The 16,883-nt window shown below is 36.7% G+C and overlaps 2 protein-coding genes across 15 annotated transcripts in view; one reads left to right on the forward strand and one right to left on the reverse strand.

Annotated features, from left to right (window-relative positions):
• Nucleotides 1-4,983: 4,983 nt before the first annotated feature.
• On the reverse strand, nucleotides 4,984-16,007 carry tmem126a (transmembrane protein 126A). 2 transcript variants are annotated; one of them, XM_028800279.2, is made up of 5 exons: nucleotides 15,937-16,007; nucleotides 8,419-8,552; nucleotides 5,938-6,131; nucleotides 5,665-5,779; nucleotides 4,984-5,199 (listed from the first exon to the last, which is right to left on the reverse strand). In XM_028800279.2, exons 2-5 carry the CDS (start codon nucleotides 8,535-8,537, stop codon nucleotides 5,004-5,006), a joined length of 624 nt encoding a protein of 207 aa, XP_028656112.1. In that variant the 5' UTR covers nucleotides 8,538-8,552; nucleotides 15,937-16,007; the 3' UTR covers nucleotides 4,984-5,003. The 2 variants fall into 2 exon arrangements, with proteins under 2 accessions (XP_028656112.1, XP_028656110.1); XM_028800277.2 differs by lacking the exon at nucleotides 15,937-16,007 and adding an exon at nucleotides 14,958-15,109.
• A 98-nt stretch (nucleotides 16,008-16,105) lies between these two features.
• Nucleotides 16,106-16,883, forward strand: part of dlg2 (discs, large homolog 2 (Drosophila)) — a 1,641,316-nt gene continuing 1,640,538 nt past the window's right edge. For all 13 annotated transcript variants that reach the window (XM_051926947.1, XM_051926951.1, XM_051926957.1 and 10 more), the window contains exon 1: nucleotides 16,106-16,604. In XM_051926947.1, the coding sequence (XP_051782907.1) occupies nucleotides 16,559-16,604 (46 nt within the window). In that variant the 5' untranslated portion in view covers nucleotides 16,106-16,558. The remainder of the gene's footprint in view (nucleotides 16,605-16,883) is intronic.

Consider the following 16,883-nt stretch of genomic DNA (forward strand, 5'->3'; position numbering starts at 1 on the left):
CCATAGGGTATTTTAAAGGATGATATCACCATGGACTATGATTTATCTTTACATATGCACATAACTAAATTTATTCTATGACATTTTCTCTCCTGTAACAGAGAAATGCTGGTTAAAGTCAAGATTATACATGTACTGTTAAATTAGAGGATTCCAGGGTAATTTAGGGTATTTTGTTTTTATCGAGCACTTTTTAAGCTGTTTTTGTAACAACATGCACATAAAATCTGGAATATCAGCCAACTATTTAAATTGGTGAGTCAAATTGATTCAAATTTTAAAAGTCACAAATTCCATTTTCATATTTGTCCCAAATTCCTGTGTGAAATCTAGTTTGTTACATTTATTTAATTTAGTTTTGCAACTCCTGTAAACAGCTATTTTTGTGCAGTTGTTAAGTATGTTTCATGTGAGTGAGTGATCAGATTTTGTTATTGCTTAGGCTGTGTAGAAATCCAGAATAACACAGGTAACTGAAATATTGCCTGTAGTCAATTAATCATAGGTGAGAGGCTGCATTTGATGACATACTATTCACATATATAACTTGTTTTCATTACGTTCATCACATGTTAGGGCTTATACTAATGAACTTCAGTTTGCCTTCTAAAACCAAATGAATGAAACAAATTTGGTGTTTGCAGATTTGTATGCAGCCAAGGAGGATGTGGTTTTGCCTGTATTGTTAACTGGGTGTCTCTGCATCTGTTTCTGTTAATGCAGGACATAGTGTATTAATAAGGAGGTATGCTTTATGTTTCAAAGCAAAAAAAAAAAAAAAAATTGCCTTTTTTTTTTTTTAACTTGCGACAACTGTTCCATACAAATAACAGTGGATGTGTGCTATTCCTCTGTGACCCAGCTGTACGCACTGGTTTGAATATGGATGCTTACAGGGTAGACCTCTGTAGACATACCTATTTTAATCAGCAAATGAATGCAAAACCTCTGTTCCTTTATCAGGTATGTGTAGGACACTATTTTAAATTTTAAATAACATTTATTCTTGCAATTTTATTTTCAATAACGAAAGCCTGTGTGTGTGTGTGTTTTTTTTTATTTTTTTATTATAAAGTAATCATAGTTGTTGCAGTTGTTTGCTGAAATTCTCTTGCCTTAAATGCACGGACCTTTTAGACATTATCCGTTTTTTTGTTTTCAGCATGTGTTAATATGTGCTGTATCATCACCCACCATGAGCCACTTTAATATGTAGTTTTTACTTAGGACTTTCTCACGTATTATTGTGCCTTCTGAAGAACTTTGTCTACTTCAGCCACACATGAATACAGCACTAGGTACCACTAAAACTTTTTTTTTTTTTTTTTTTAAACAAATACTGTTATGTTTTTGAACGTTGGCTATTAGATTGGTACTATCCCATTGATTTTTTTTTTTTTTGTGTGTGCTATTCCTAGTGCACTGTACAGGTCTGTAAAATGTTTGCCAGAAGTCTCTCTGGCCTGTTTTATTCAGAACAGTGGTTTGTGATTTGCACCAAAATGTGTCCGTTATAAAACTGATGGTAAGTTTAAAAGGAATTTTTGTGCAAAGTTTTACTGTTTTTAACCGGCAAATTGCAGAGTAAATTGTTACTCCAGGTAAAGTTGTAAATAGATTTTGTGAAAGTGATACATGTCATATACATTGGGCTTGTTGTAGTCATTGGTAGAACTTGCATTTGTTTTTTTTATTAGACGTGTGACCTTGTATGTGAAAGTCAAGTGTAGAATGTAACTTTGCCAGGAAATATGAGTTGAACAGTTGAAATATGTGCCTCCCTGATGTTCATAGGGAAATTTCTGTTCTATTCTTATGCCATATTCTGCGGGTAAAACTTTGTGCATGAATTTTTTTGGGAGAGTTATGCTGATTATGTTGGTATAGGCAAAGGTTCTCAGTGTCGGTCCTGGGGGCCCACTGTGGCTGCAGGTTTTTGTTCCAACCAGCTTCTATTTTTAATTGGACTCCTGGGCTAATTAAGTGAACTGTTATTTGTCAAATTCTGTGTTTTGGGAAAAATGTAGAAATTAGAAAACTAAGTTTGGTATATTAAAATGTACCAAGCAGTTATATTGGAATAATGTATTTTGTTTTCTTTTTAACAATATTTTCATCTTGATTTTCATTGTTTTTTGCAGAGTGTTCTAATTGTTTAATTAATTCAATGAAATCAACAAAAGGTTGTTAAGCATTTAAATCTTTAGCAAAAGCAGAAATATTCCTAAATGTCTTATAAATGTAAAACATGCTGCGGTGCTTTCTTAATGAAGAATAAGTGAAGAGAAAAAAAAGTCTGCTAATTAATTGAGCTCAGTGTTATCAGATGTTGTCACTGATTAGGAATCTGGTTGGAACAAAAACCTGAAGCCACAGTGGGCCCCCAGGACCGACATTGAGAACCTCTGGTAGAAGAAATGTATTTTTTTTTTTTAATCCCCGTTTTTTTTTTTTTTTTTGCAAGCATAACAAATACAAGGATCAATATAAATTTGAATAGCTTTCTTAAATCGGAAGCATTTGTGGCTGGTATGCTATACCTAAAGTTAGGTTTGGTAATCTTATTTCACTTATCTTACACATAGTTATTTCATGCTTTAATTGTAAAAGCAAAGATTACTTACCTGAAATGCTGTAAGGACATTAGGCTGTCTATCGTCATGCACACCTGAACTGTAGTCACAGCACTTGAATTTAGACATTCAGTTTGATATGTCAATATTTTAATTTGCATATTTCTCCCATTCTGAACAAAGGACTTAAAAGTTGTGGTTTTTAAAGTAGGGGGTCTCGAATGAGATTTATATGAGAATACTTCAGTTATTAATAGAGGAAGCAGCAAGTGCTTCAGTTCCCTTTACATCAAGCTGGGCAATTCAATTTATTCTTTTAGTTTAACTTCATACTGGCTAGTTCATATTGTAGTTTACAAGAACTTTGAAGCTACATACCTACCACAAATCATTTTTAGGGTAAAACTCTATGATGGCTTTTCAGTTGTGGAAGCAGCTATTCTTCATGTAATCTTTACAAAATGAAATTTCATGAAAAAGGTGCATCTCTTTGATTTTAGCCTTGCACTGGAGGATCGATCAGTAAGTCTGCGCAATTAAAAGTAAAAATAAACCACAAAATGAAGTGTTACTAAACCAAAGCAGTATATTTTGTTCAGTAAATATTACTGCTTTTTATATGGTTTATGTGGTGGTTTGTCATACATACCTTAAGGAGAAGTTTTCATAAGTGGGTTATGTGGTGGTTTGTCATACATACCTTAAGGGGAGGATTTCATAAAAGGAATTTTTACACTACAATAAGAAGTGTGGTAACTAATTATCCATACAGTTATAATCAGATATTTTCAAACCCCCAAAGACTGTAAGGGTTTACCAATGAAAGTTTTTTCAAAGAGCTAGATTTTGCTTTGGATGACTTTTTTATCAGGAGTTATACATAAAATCAACAAAGAAACTACAAGATGTAGTATTTGTGAGAAACAGGATATTTTATTAATATAGCCATGTCACAATTTTTAAACCCTTATATAATGTTGCTGTTTTTAAAACCTTCAGCTAGTTTTTATGGCCTAAAGTGGATCCTACAACATAGTTTTAAGCCTTTGGGAAATTCAGTAATGATCCTTAATTAGCTTCAAAGGTGAGTTGCAATCATGGGTAAGACTGAGGAGCATTCACAAAGGCTGAGAGAGAGAGTAAATTATTTCATTGTACCCATATAAGATGATTTCCCAAAAATTGAAAATTCCAAGAGTCACCATTAGGAGCATTTATAAGGAAGTTTTAAACTTAAGGTACATCTGCAACCCTGACTGGAGGAGAAAGCCTAAAATTTAAGCAAGAACCCTTAACAACTTAGTCAGGACAACCAAGAAAACTCCCTACAGGATGACCTGATGAAGGCCAGAACAAGTGCTTCAGTGGTAACTATAAGATGAGCACTGAATAATACGCAAGGACATCATGGCTGCACTTCAACTCTTGCACTCCACTCTTCACCACAAAGGACATCAAAGTTCAACTAGAATATGCCATCCCCACTGTCAAGCGTGGAGGTGGGTCATCGATGATTTGGAGATGGTTTTTCTGCTGCAAGAACTGGCAATCTTAACTGTGTAACTAGCATCATGAATTCCCAGAAATACCTGGCCATTTTAAAATGGAACGTGATGCCTTCTGTTCAGAAAGTGGATCTTTCTAGCAAGACCTATGATCACAAGCATACTGCTTGATTTTTATTAAGGGTGAGGGGGCTGAATATTTCTGATTGCAACTGATGAGGCATGAGTAAATCCAGAAGGATTTACACTGAGCATCCCAAGCTCATTATTTCAGCTACAGTTTATGAATTTCACTAGAGGTACAGGATATAGGTAAATGACCACACATTCATATGAAGAGCAGATTTGTGTAGACAGGTTCCTGTAGTGTGACTGTTAGTTTTGTTCTAGATACGTAATGAAGGTTAATTCCTCTCAGTAATTTGACTTGTAGCTTTATTTTCTTCATGTAGTTAATTCATAAGTATTTGTTTTGCTACTTTCATGTTATATTAAACAAGTAAACCTTTACACGGACATCTGGAAAAGAAAATTTTATTAATATACTTAAGAAGTTCCGTCCATAAAATAAATGAAAAGCTAAGGGACCATCCACCCTTCAAAAACAATATAACAATATTACTATTGGCTTAGTCAGATATTCTTATGTTTGAAATTGTGCTATTGTAGAGTTGTGGACATGTAATTGATGAGTAAGTGGAATAAGGTTATCAAAATTAAGTACTTTACATGTGCCAAACATGGGTAATTTCATTTCTAAAATATTTTTGTGCAAATGGAAATTGTTAAAGTGTAAAACCAGTAATTTAAGCTGTACATCAGAGTTAGTTGATGGTTGACTCCACCCTTTCCCATTTTTAAATTCAAATATCTGCTATAGGCACAAAAATAAAGGATAGAGAACATTTTTATACAGTAAAAGTATTTATTGTTTTATATCTTCATCTGAAAGAGGCTGTTCTAGCATTTTCATATATATTCCATAATGCTTGGAACTCATGTAAATTCCAAACATCCCTTGTAGTATTATGACAAAGGACATTTTCTTCAACACAGGTTGTGTGATCATGGCCCAGAATCGAAAAATATTTCCTTTCTCTGGCATTGGAGAAGTGTTGTACCTGTAACAAGTTAAGAAAAATTTGCATTAAGTATATTCCACAGAATGAAGTTAAAATGGCAGTAGCTACACTAAAAATAATTCCTTTATTATTTTCCACAAATATTGCTATAGTAAAGAAAAGTAATGGTAAAATAAACAGGGTGACCAAATCTCAGCAGTGTAGTACAGGCAGAACATAAAAATTACCTAATTTTTCAAACATCCAGTTTCCTTCCCAGTTAAACTACTCACAAAGAAATTAAACAAGCCTAAATTAGAAAACCATCTTAATCCGAAATCTGCCCAAAGTGTACACTTGTAATTTTAGCCTTCCTAAATGTAGTAATAGTAATCCATTTCCATAAATCTGGATGGATGGATGGATGGATAGATAGATAGATGAAGTAAACAATGTAATGTATGTATTTGTTTACCACTGCATATGTATATAATTTACGGTATTTTTGAATTTGGGTTTTCTTACCTTGTTGCAAGACCAGCGTTGACTGGCAAAGCTAGCAAAATAGGATAAAGACCTCCAACCATGGCACCCACTAGTCCACCTCTAACAAGTGCGCATGTAGGGCAGTTCAGGTTGCCTGTAAATAAATTTAAAAAGTCAGTTTTGGGAAAACACATTAAAACGCTTTATGCATATTTGGAGTAAATGTGAAAGCTGATGCCAGTATTACGCAGCTGTAATTTTAATAATAATGTACAATTACTATACTGTATATATGTTAAAAGTAAAACTTGCCTTCTAGCAGAGGTGTAGATACAGCTGCACTGTACACTAGCATTGTAGTTAAACCTGGAAGTACTGCCATAGGCAAGCTGCTTGTAAACCATCCTTGACTGATATTCAGCACCCGCCGAAATAAACTGTTTGCGATCAGCCCAGAAAATGCACTATTGATTCCAAGGTACATAGGTCCGTAAGTGAACAATTTTCTGAAATCCATAAATTTGAGACAGTTGGACAGATTAAAAAAAATACAGCACAATAACATTTTCTGAAATCTCTCTAAAAATGCATTAAAAATAGAAAACGGCAACAAGCATTTTTTAAAATTCCACTTAAAATGATATTCATTTACATTACATCTATACAGACCTTTGAGAGTCCAAGCCAGGGCCTCTTGAAATGCACCACACCAATGCAGCCCAACCCATAATTCTTTCTTTTACAGGAGTCTCAAACAACATTTATTCAGTGGTATAAATAATTGGTACACATCCGAGTTTATTCCTTGGCATAACTACATGTTTAAAATGCAAAGTATTTTAGTGGTAAAAATCAAGTTATTTTACTAATTTCAGTTGTGTGTGTGTGTGTGTGTGTATATATAAAACACAGATCTTGCTGAAATTTTTAAAAAGGCCTTTAAGGGTACAAAATTGAGAACCTGGTGATAGGCAGGAATTCTTGAATGAATAAAAGTGGGTTGGCTTGTTTGAGAGGCAGTGCACACTGATATTTATAAAGGTTAGTGAAGATTTGATACAGAACAAAACATGGTGCAAAATTAATGAAAATTCCTGGAAATTTTATTTCCTTTCATGTCCACAAGAAAAACAGTCTCAAAATACTGCCTGAATTTACAGGCCATGGCAGTGGGAATGATGGGTAAAAAAAAAAACCAGTCCGTGCTGCTTTGTCAACTAGCAAAGAAAGAAAAAGACCTTTAGAGCTCTTCCTGTACTGTATTGTGTCAGGGTGGAGCTTCTAGAATGGAGAGGATGGACCTTTAAGGTCATGCTGTTTCCTCATCCAGTCAAGACGTGTCCTAAGCAGTGCGCTAAAATGTGATATACCAAGGATTAAGAAGGTGAAGACTTAAGTGTTTTGATTTTCTGCAGAACATACAACCATTTTGCATTCAATGCTGAAGTTTGGGCCAAACAGCATATTTTATTCACATATGAAATAAAAAAATAATCGAACTTTGATTACAAATAAACTTAAAAAGTGGGATTTTTATAAAAATTAATGGAACAACTACAATTTATGATGTGATAATGTTTAAAAATGGATAGATAAAACCTGTTACGTGTCCTACTAAATAAGTACTTGGTAAAACTCCCTTTTGGAAATTTATTTATTTATTTTTTTAAAGTGAGCTACAAGTCTAGTTCTAATTCTAGTTTTGGAAATGTTTGCCCATTCTTCCTTCATAGTAGATGTCAAATTTTGATTTGGATCGTTGTCTTGTTATAGAAGCCGTCCTATTTTGGCCTCAGTTTTCTTAACTGTCTATTTTCCTTGAGGATTTCTTATTTAGTGAAAACCATTCTTGCCTCTACTTCTACTGTGTTTCTTGTTCTGGTAGCTACCGCACAACCCCAATAATATATCCCTCGCTTAGCATTTGGCAAGGTGTTTATTTCTTCACTTTTTTTTTTTTTTTTTTTTTTTAATCCAAATCACCTTTTTTTTTTGTTAACCTCTGTCCAAAACACCTGTTTCTACAATGCCTGTCTTAAGTATTTTGCATACTGAAGATGTTTTTTATGATCACAAGTAAGGAATGTTTTGTTTTGCCTTCCATTACAATATACAAATGGTTCTAGCAATTTTCTTGGTCTTCTAGATCTTGTCTTGATCTCCATGGTTCCCCTTAGCTAATAATTTCCATAGTCTGAAATTTAAGTTATGAAGAGCTTGCACTTATTTCTAGCCTTTCACTGATTTATAGGGATAAATTTACCTTTAATTTTCAAATCTTCACATAGTTGCTTAGAAGAGCCCATAGTTAGAGTGTTGTACACTGTTTAAATTAGAATTAAAGAATTTATTAGGCTCTTCCTAATGACTATTTGCGGATTTCGCCAACAACCTAAAGACTTCTAAAACATTACAAATGAAAGGACATCCAAACATATGAACACACCATACATACTCTTATTTTTATCATTTGACCAAATAGTAACTGCATATTAACATTTTTATATAAAAAAACCTCTAATTTAGTCTTATCATTTGACCAAATAGTAACTGCATATTAACATTTTTATATAAAAAAACCTCTAATTTAGTCTATTTGCTGTCAAAGTTTTATTTACTATGTTTTAATGAAGATGTCAACAAAATAGTCATTTGGACATGTGTATCCACATTTTTGCATAGAAATTGCAATGTCCCCATTTAAGTTTTTAGTAGAGATGTGCAGCCATCAGTAAAACTTCCTAGTAATCAAGGTGATAGCAGTGCCGATTTAATGGTGGACCATATTCTTACCTGTCAGTTTCTGAAAGTTGCTCATACTTTTTATAAAGAAACTCCTTTATTGGGAAATGGTGTGAAGAATTCAAACTTTCTTGCCTTGGTGGCAGAACTGTGATTGAATCATCAGGCATTGTTGTGGTTCAGGGCTGGAAAGAATACAATATTTTCAATGCAAAAAGTGGCAGAACATATCAAAAGTTGTGATTTGCTTCTCTACTGTAAAGGGGTGAATATTAACGCTGGTGAGTCCAGTCCATATGATACAGTAGGTACACAGGATGCACTAGCTCTCTGATTTGCTTACTCGGCCCATAATGAATGTGACTGTCCACATTGTTGAAAAGTAAACTGCAATTTGTTCCTTTTGGGCACTTAACACCATTGCTTGCTATCCTGCCTACACTACTGTTCCTGTGGTTACATCAATATTTCAGTCCCTCAACACTGTAACCTCACCCATGATGAAGACCTGAACTACTCAGCCCCATCTGTATAAGTACAGATGAGCTGTTACCTCTCAAACCTTCAGAAAATCACATGAGCCTTTCCTAGAGACAACTGTGATGTCAGCTTTGGACGTGCCAATGTTCATATCAGTCGCTTCAGTACTACACCGGGAACCATTCTAGTGTCCACCTGACATCATTAAAAAAGATGAAAGGGGAGAAGTCATAAAATAGCAAGAGTGGATGCAACTAGTCCCAAAATTGGGCACTGTTTAGTGCACAGATTGTGCCTTAAAAATACTATCCAAGAAAATATCAATAAGGAGAAAAGACGACATTTCTTTAACAGGGACCTACAGTTCGCATATCCTGATTTAATGACATAACTGACTATAAAAAAAAATGAAAATTTGGGACTGTATACTGTAATGGAAAAGAGCCTTTCCAAATGCAGACACAGCAGAATTCATTCAAATACTGGAGGACACCAGTGACATTTAAGAGGAAGTGCACTTAAGACAGTCCTTTTTATGCAAATAATTGTGGGAATCTGCAACAAACTACCAAGTCATGTAGTTTAAGCAGAAACCTTGACGACCTTTAAGATGTATCTCGATGAGACACTGAGGCAACTTAGCTATCCACTTAACAGCATTTGTCAAATTTCTTGGGGCATACTGTATGGTCACTTTTACAGTTCTGAATCCAAGGATGTATAGTTAGCTGAAGTCTCCTTTCTAGTAAGTTGACATAGGCTTTTCCATGAACAGTGAGGAGTACAATCTCCTAACAAATGGAACATTAGCCCTCAGAATTGGGAATACCTACCCCAATGTCTATTAATGTCTTCATTTATAAAGATGCCCTTGTTATATTTAGTGCATTCAGTGTTTCTAGTTTTCAGTGGGCGTTCTCAACATCCAGGTCTGTCCTAGTTGCACTTTAGTGACCCACTGACAGCACAGCATCAAAACACAAGGTTGCAGATCCAGTGACCTCTGTAGTGAATCAGTGGGTACAAGGAAAGGATGGACTTGACTACTTAAGACTTGTTTGCAAAAAACAAATGCTCGAAAATTTACTCAAATACCTGAAACTACATTTCTTTACATAGGCACTGATGCAATTATGTTTTTCTCATATAGGGTTCTAAAAACATTAAGGGGGGAAAAGACAAAACAATACAGCTACAACCACATTTACTGTGTAAAGCCCAAGGCCCCCTTGGACCCACCACCCACTCCGTTATGTAAAAGTAATGAAGCAGTAGTTTGAGAACACTTACCTGTGGGATTCTTTTAATCAAGTCTGACTTCAGCCGGCACAGTGTGTTAAGTAGGCTAACACTAAAGGCCTCTTTGCGTTAATGGTATCAAATAACTTTGTTCTACAGAAAACATTTTCTACCGATTTATTATTGTCAGAACTACAATACTGCAAGCTTGCCAGCAGGATTGGTTTGAAAGCTGTTCAGGAGTCCAGCAGTGAGGAACGAATAGTATGCTGACCCCTACTGGAAAAATCTCCTTAAAAGAAACCGTGCAGGGTCTACTTTCCCCTTAGCAGCAAATCAACAGCTGACAACCCTTCAATAAATGTAGAAAAGTACTTTTAAACATTCTATTAAGCTTTGATCCTTTATATATCGGACTAGAAATCAATGCAAACCTTCCTGGTATTGGGTATGTTTAAGAGCTGCTTTGTAAATGGTCAATGGGAATTAAAAAGCAAAATCAACCGAAACACGTGTGAATACACACACAGGAGATGCATTTGCATTGTCAATTCACATAATGCATCTTTGGAATGTGGGAACAAACTGAGGCAAACTCCACACGGAGCACCAGGGACACAAGTCCTAGGCTCCTTGCTACAAGGCAGTAGCAGTGCACCAAATTTGCTGATTAACTATACCCTTAAACTTTTGAGACTTATTTTAGTAACACAGTGCAGTCAATTCCTTAATTAGGCATTAATGCTGTTTTTTCCCGTTTTTGATTCAAGTTCACATTTCTTATGTGTCGGATCTTTAAATTGCTACTTTACTCTTAGCTGACAGATAACAAGAGGCAAATAACATGCTGATCAACAGGTAACTAACTTGCATTTGCACTTGTGTGTGTATCTTAAGTATTGAAGTACAATATTTATATGGCATATTACTTATGATACATAGTGTACATGAGTATAGCATATTTCTCATAATGCATAGTATGCATGATTAGAAGTACAGCTTGCTTATTCATGGGAAAACGGCTATAATCAGTATTTGGTGTATCCACCACAAGTTAAAATAACTGCTTTTACATGGTCTGGCATGGACAAGAAGACATGCTGCATGCGTGTTTACAGAATGTCATTCCATGAAGCCTGTAAATGTACCTAAAGCTCACCTTTAGTATCCGATGGTGGTCTCTGGCACAGCTGTCGTCCCCTACATGCTCAGTGGGGGACAAATCTGGTGAATATACAGGTCAAGAAAGAAGTGGCACATGGTGGTCATCCTGGAACTGCAGGATGTTGTGTCACATATGATCAAATATTGTTCTGATGGTATATGGAACTTCTATGAAAAGGGTACCACTTCAGCCGCCAACTCCTCTGTGGTGCTGGAAAATGCATACCTCCAGGAGACTCCATAGTGTCTCCATACACAGGGCTTTGCATCATGGTGGTGTAAACCGAGTCATCCAAAAACACATGGCAGTGACCCTGCAGTTGGTGGCGTTCTTGGCACCAGTGCAGTCAAAGTACCTGTGGTCAAGGATATCTGAAGCAATGGGCAGCAGGTAAGAAGGCACTGCTGCTAAAAACGATGTTGACCAGTGTGCGACAGACCCAAACTACTGGGCTACAGTGTCTGCTCAGTGAATCGCTGCCAAGGGTGTGAGATATCTGTCGTCCCATTCACTGGTGCATCAGGGTGCCTCAATTTCATGGGTCCAACCCTTTTCTACACGCTGATGCCTTACTCCTTTACTGCATCCAACACAAGCGCCCAAGAGCTGGAAGGATACTCTACCTATCCACAATTCTCCCTCGTTCAAAGTCTGAGAACTAAATGTATGGCTGTTGATCTCTTTGCCAGCGTGTGCTTGGTCCCTATAAATAACACTATCTGCCAGCAGTGATCCCCACTGTATGCCTAGGGGTGCATCTCAATGCATTTCCATATGTGCTGTGTTTATAATCATTTTCACATCTAAGTTTCAAGCCAATATGAGAGGTATTTTCACCCTGTGTTGCAATTTTACAGGCCAGCAGTATATGTTAGTCTTCTATCAGAAGGTAATTTGTGCCCTTTGAAACATTTGTATTAAATTATTTTGTGACTTTTTTTATGCCATCCACAGTTAATTAAAACTCTTCTCTTTTAATCTTAAGTCCCCTTCTGACACAATCATTACAGCTAGCATACAATTGGGACACACAGTACACTTGGCCTCATTTTTCGTGAATTGCAATTTATAAGATATCCACGTGTTTGGACATCTTTCAGTCAGCTCCCTACTTTGTAGTAACGATACGCTGTACATCCTAGCTGTGCGACTTTGAACTGGATTAAGTAGGTTTCTTAATGGATGGATGGATCAGATTTGTCTCACTCTACCATTTGACCCTGAACTCTTAATGGTGTTGCCCTTAAAAAAGGAAAAAACAAACAAGCTGTTTTGAACAGAAGATGTCTATGTCTGCATAAAAATGTTTAATATTAAGAGGGCTTGATGGCAAGTGGAAACATGCTAAGCTGATAGTTCTTTATAAGCACACGGACTTGCTAATCAATTTTAATGTGGCTAATAGAGACAATGATTTATCCATTTTCATTACGGCTAGCCAGCACGAGTCTCGAATTTCGATTTAATATTAAAGTAGTGAAGACTTCTAATAACTTTTTAAAATTTTTCATTAAAAGTGAGAAACTTTCACAGTTATGATTTTAGCCAATTTTAAAGGATAGTTGCAGATTTTTTCTCGGTGTGTTACTATACGAGTCTCTATCTGATGTTAATCATGTTAGACCTTTATAATGCTATTAAAGCATGTGCTTCATAAAAAATATATATAAAAAAATATTTTAAAACCCACGCTTATGCTAAGATTTTATTGATTGATTCAAAGCGCCCACGCTTTTTATTTTACGAGTGATGTATGAGAGACTTATTTTTTACTTTTTTTTACACTTTTTAACTTAATATAAGTGTGGTTTTTAAAAAGTATTTATATATTTTATTTTCAACTTTAGTCTTAGGTTTGATTTAAAATATTGATTACAAAATTATACTAACACTTCCTTTAATATTTCTATCCGTTACTAGCGCCATCTATTGGTGAAGTCTTTAACTATTCTTCATATGAAAATTTCATTGTATTAATTAACATGGATTAATTGATCAGTTAGTGAAACTGATTATTGATTCATGTATTGTCATCAGAAGTAAGTGTGCAAAATTTCAAGTCATTTGGACAACAGGAAGTGTGTTAAATATCGATTACAAAATTTGTACCAGACAACAAACAGATGAAGTTAAAAGAAGCGTGGTAATAATAATAATAATAAAAAAGCCTGTGGGCCACTGGCACAGTAGCTAGAACAGTTGTCTCACAGCTCCAGGAAAGTGGGCTCATATTCCATCCAGTCACTGCTTATGTGAAGTTTGCATGTTCTTCCCGTGCCTGTGGGGTTTCTCCGGGTACCATGCTTTTCCTCCCACAGTCCAAAGATATGGACATTAGGGTATGACCCGTACATGTAAGTTTGGGGGGTTGGTCTGTGGCAGCCTGGCACCCCATCCACAGCTGGTTTCTGCCTTGATGGTTCTGAGAAAGGCTCCTCAACACCCCACGCTAAAATTCACTAAACTTTAATTAGGTTTGGTAATTTCATGGAGTCCCTTCTACAAGCTAAATTTCTTCTTATTTTAAATGGCCAACTTGCAGTTTCTTTTGAATATGCATTAACACAAAACATTTTTGGAACAGCAGAACAATTTAAATGAGAACAGGTAATTCAGCCAAAGATAGCCTGGAAATCCTCTTTACTTAATTTCTTGAAAATGACATTGAGAGCCTTAAAAACTCAAAGGTCTAACTGTCCACCATTATGTTAAGTAATGTATTTTCTATGTTATTTTTTCATGAACATTTTTGTTCTTTTCCAGAACTGGAGTCCATTCGGGCAGAATCATGTCATTTACTTTGTCAATGAAAGAAAAAAAATTCTCTCTCCTAGTGCTACAAACTACATGGTGTAAATAACATAAAATATATTTTTGGGTGACATTTTTTAAATCGGTTCATGCAATATATTAGCTTAATCCAATCCTGACCCAAACTGCTCGATAAGGCCTTTTCTGCCTTTTTTGTACACTTCACCCTCATGCCGTTTCAATTTGTTCAAGGAACCACCCGTCCATGAATTTTCTGGTCCCACTTATTCCGGTTCAGCATTACAGAGCAGTACTGGGCAGGTGCCAGCCTTGGCTAGGGCGTCAGCCCAACGCGGGGCGCACACATCAGATCATTTACGATTTCCCCATGTTGGTTACAAGGGAAAGAACTCTGAGCACCAAAAAAATCAACACCATCGTGGGTAGCAGATACAGATCGCACGCAGGCAGTGGCCGTGCGGGACGTGGAGATGGTTTCTCGAAACTGTTGCTTATCACTGAAACAACTTGCTACCCTCAACTAAATAGATGAAAGAACTGACATCACACACAGAAAGAAGTGTTCTGAAAGGAATTGCTATTTTTTTCCACAAAGCCTCAATATTAGTTAAAAATCTGATTACTGCAAGTCACATATCTGAGGATGGTAGTTATACTTGTACTTGAAAGATTCATCTTAGCAAAGCGTGCTCCTACAATGTACATTAAGTGCCTAAACTGAATTGTAACTTGTAACACTGTGCTAAAGAAACATTTCCAAGTGCAAGCAATGCTTGGCGTGTTGACAGTCGTGCAATACTAGCCTAATATCTTTAATGATGTTTACTAAATAAGCTTGTGAAATCGTCAACGTGACCTTGGCAGTCCAGAACCACTTCTATAAAGTTACACAGCTTCTACAACCAAAATTCAAAGGAAACAAAATCTTTCTTACCTTTATCACTTTACTGTTTTGATCCGATCCCTTGCATTTAATATCCAGCACGGAGTAATCAACCCTCAAACGAAATCCCTAAGAAAGTCGCACGGCTCCAATGGCCGCAGCCATGTTCAGCACCACGTGATAATAAACCCACTTTGAACTTGTGGTTGACAAGCCCCACCCTTAACTCTTTCTCCTATTGGTGCAGCGGATGCACACGGCTTGGCGAGGCGCTGCTGTCATTGGCTCTTTCTTCTATCAGTCGCAGTGAATAGTAACGTTGCTAAGGTAAGTCGCCTGCTGCTGTTGCTGCAGCTCCGTGGAGATGACGGGGAAGTAACGGGAATGGGGTGATGCGAAGAGAAGACGGCATGGGCATTTATTTATTTTTTTCTTCTTGGTGTTCTGAAGTGTAAAGAAGATGTGGCTGCAAATTAAAACAATAAGCAACAGAGAAATGCAACATTGCACAACCATGCATTTTTATGGAAAATTTATGAGGTTTTTCCGATAGGCGTCGCCCTGGCTGGAGTGCGTTGGGAATCAGTGAGAAGAGTTCCTGAAAGCACCAATCCAAAAGGTTTAAAGAATGATGAATCCAACAATGCGATAACGACTGACTCCTGAGCAGCATAAGGGCTCTTAGGTACAGAACATCTCACTGGGAAAACATGTTAGGAATACTGGTTCGTTCAAAAAATCACAGCATTCGGGTTTGACAAGAATAACTCAACTTATCTCAGTCATATTACTTACGCTGAAACTTTTTTGGGGGAAATAGAACATTGACATTTATCCATCCATCCAGTCATTCATTTTCTGGATCAGCTGTATCCAAAGAACGTATACGGAGAGCCGGAGGCTATGTGGAATCAAATAGCCGTTTAAAATTAATTTCCACAAGAAAAAAGTTTGCAGTTAAACCATTTGCATAAAATCCTGCCGAAAGTCACGCGTCTGATCATCTTGTGAGTCCAGCTCCAATACCTACCTGTGCTCATCTTCACACTCCCCGTCCCGAATTGATGCTTTTTGACTTCCCGCTATTAATAAGTAAGTCCCTCGGCACGTGCTGCCCCAGTGCAGCGCCTTGATTGGTTTGCCCCTCCTCCTGCTCGCCGTTACTGGTAATCGCTAGGGAGGATCGTTGACATCATGCCAGTGGCTGCTTGTGATTACCATGGAGGAAACTGATTGGAAAAGGAGTCGCGACCATTCAGGAGTGTTTGGACCCCCTGAACAACTTTTTTAAATTTCTTGTCTGAATAAGGGAATTTGATAACACGGGCTGTCATTTTTAATCTAATGCAAACAAACAGAATAAATCATAATTGATATTATTATTCAACAAAAAAGGTGCGCGAAGACTTCCTCTTTATTCTGCTGGCGTGACTCTTGGGATAAAGAGTATCCGGTTGGATCCTGTGTTAAAAAAAAAAGAAAGGAAAAAACAACGGCAGAGAAGTGTCACGGGTAAGGATGTAATGCTAAGTGAAGCAAGTGCAATTCACTCTGAAGCACTCAGCTGACCCCAAAAGTTTTGGGAAAAGCTCAGCTGGTGGGAAACATTACGCTTGAGAAGGAGAAACGACCGCGTACTTGGCCACCTTGTAATGAGGAGTAACGCACCGATCCCCAGGATGCCAGTGAAAAAGCAAGGTAAGTTGGTACGCTTGATTAGTCTGCTCGCGTTGGCATTGTTTCGGGTCCTTGTTGTTAACAAAGAAATTGTGCCCACGACGCTTCCTGGAAACAGGTGGCACATAGATACTGGTGCGTATTGAACCTTAAGCCAGGCAGCCGAGTCGCAGCGCTTACCTGCCTGTGAAAAAGGGTCACAGAACCTGCCGTGTGTATGTATTTTATAGAAGTCAAATAAAAAATTCAATCCTCTTTATTTAATTGTTATAAAATACTAACGAATTTCCAACACGCAAA

Source organism: Erpetoichthys calabaricus, chromosome 4, assembly GCF_900747795.2.
Source record: "Erpetoichthys calabaricus chromosome 4, fErpCal1.3, whole genome shotgun sequence".
Lineage (NCBI taxonomy): Eukaryota > Metazoa > Chordata > Cladistia > Polypteriformes > Polypteridae > Erpetoichthys > Erpetoichthys calabaricus.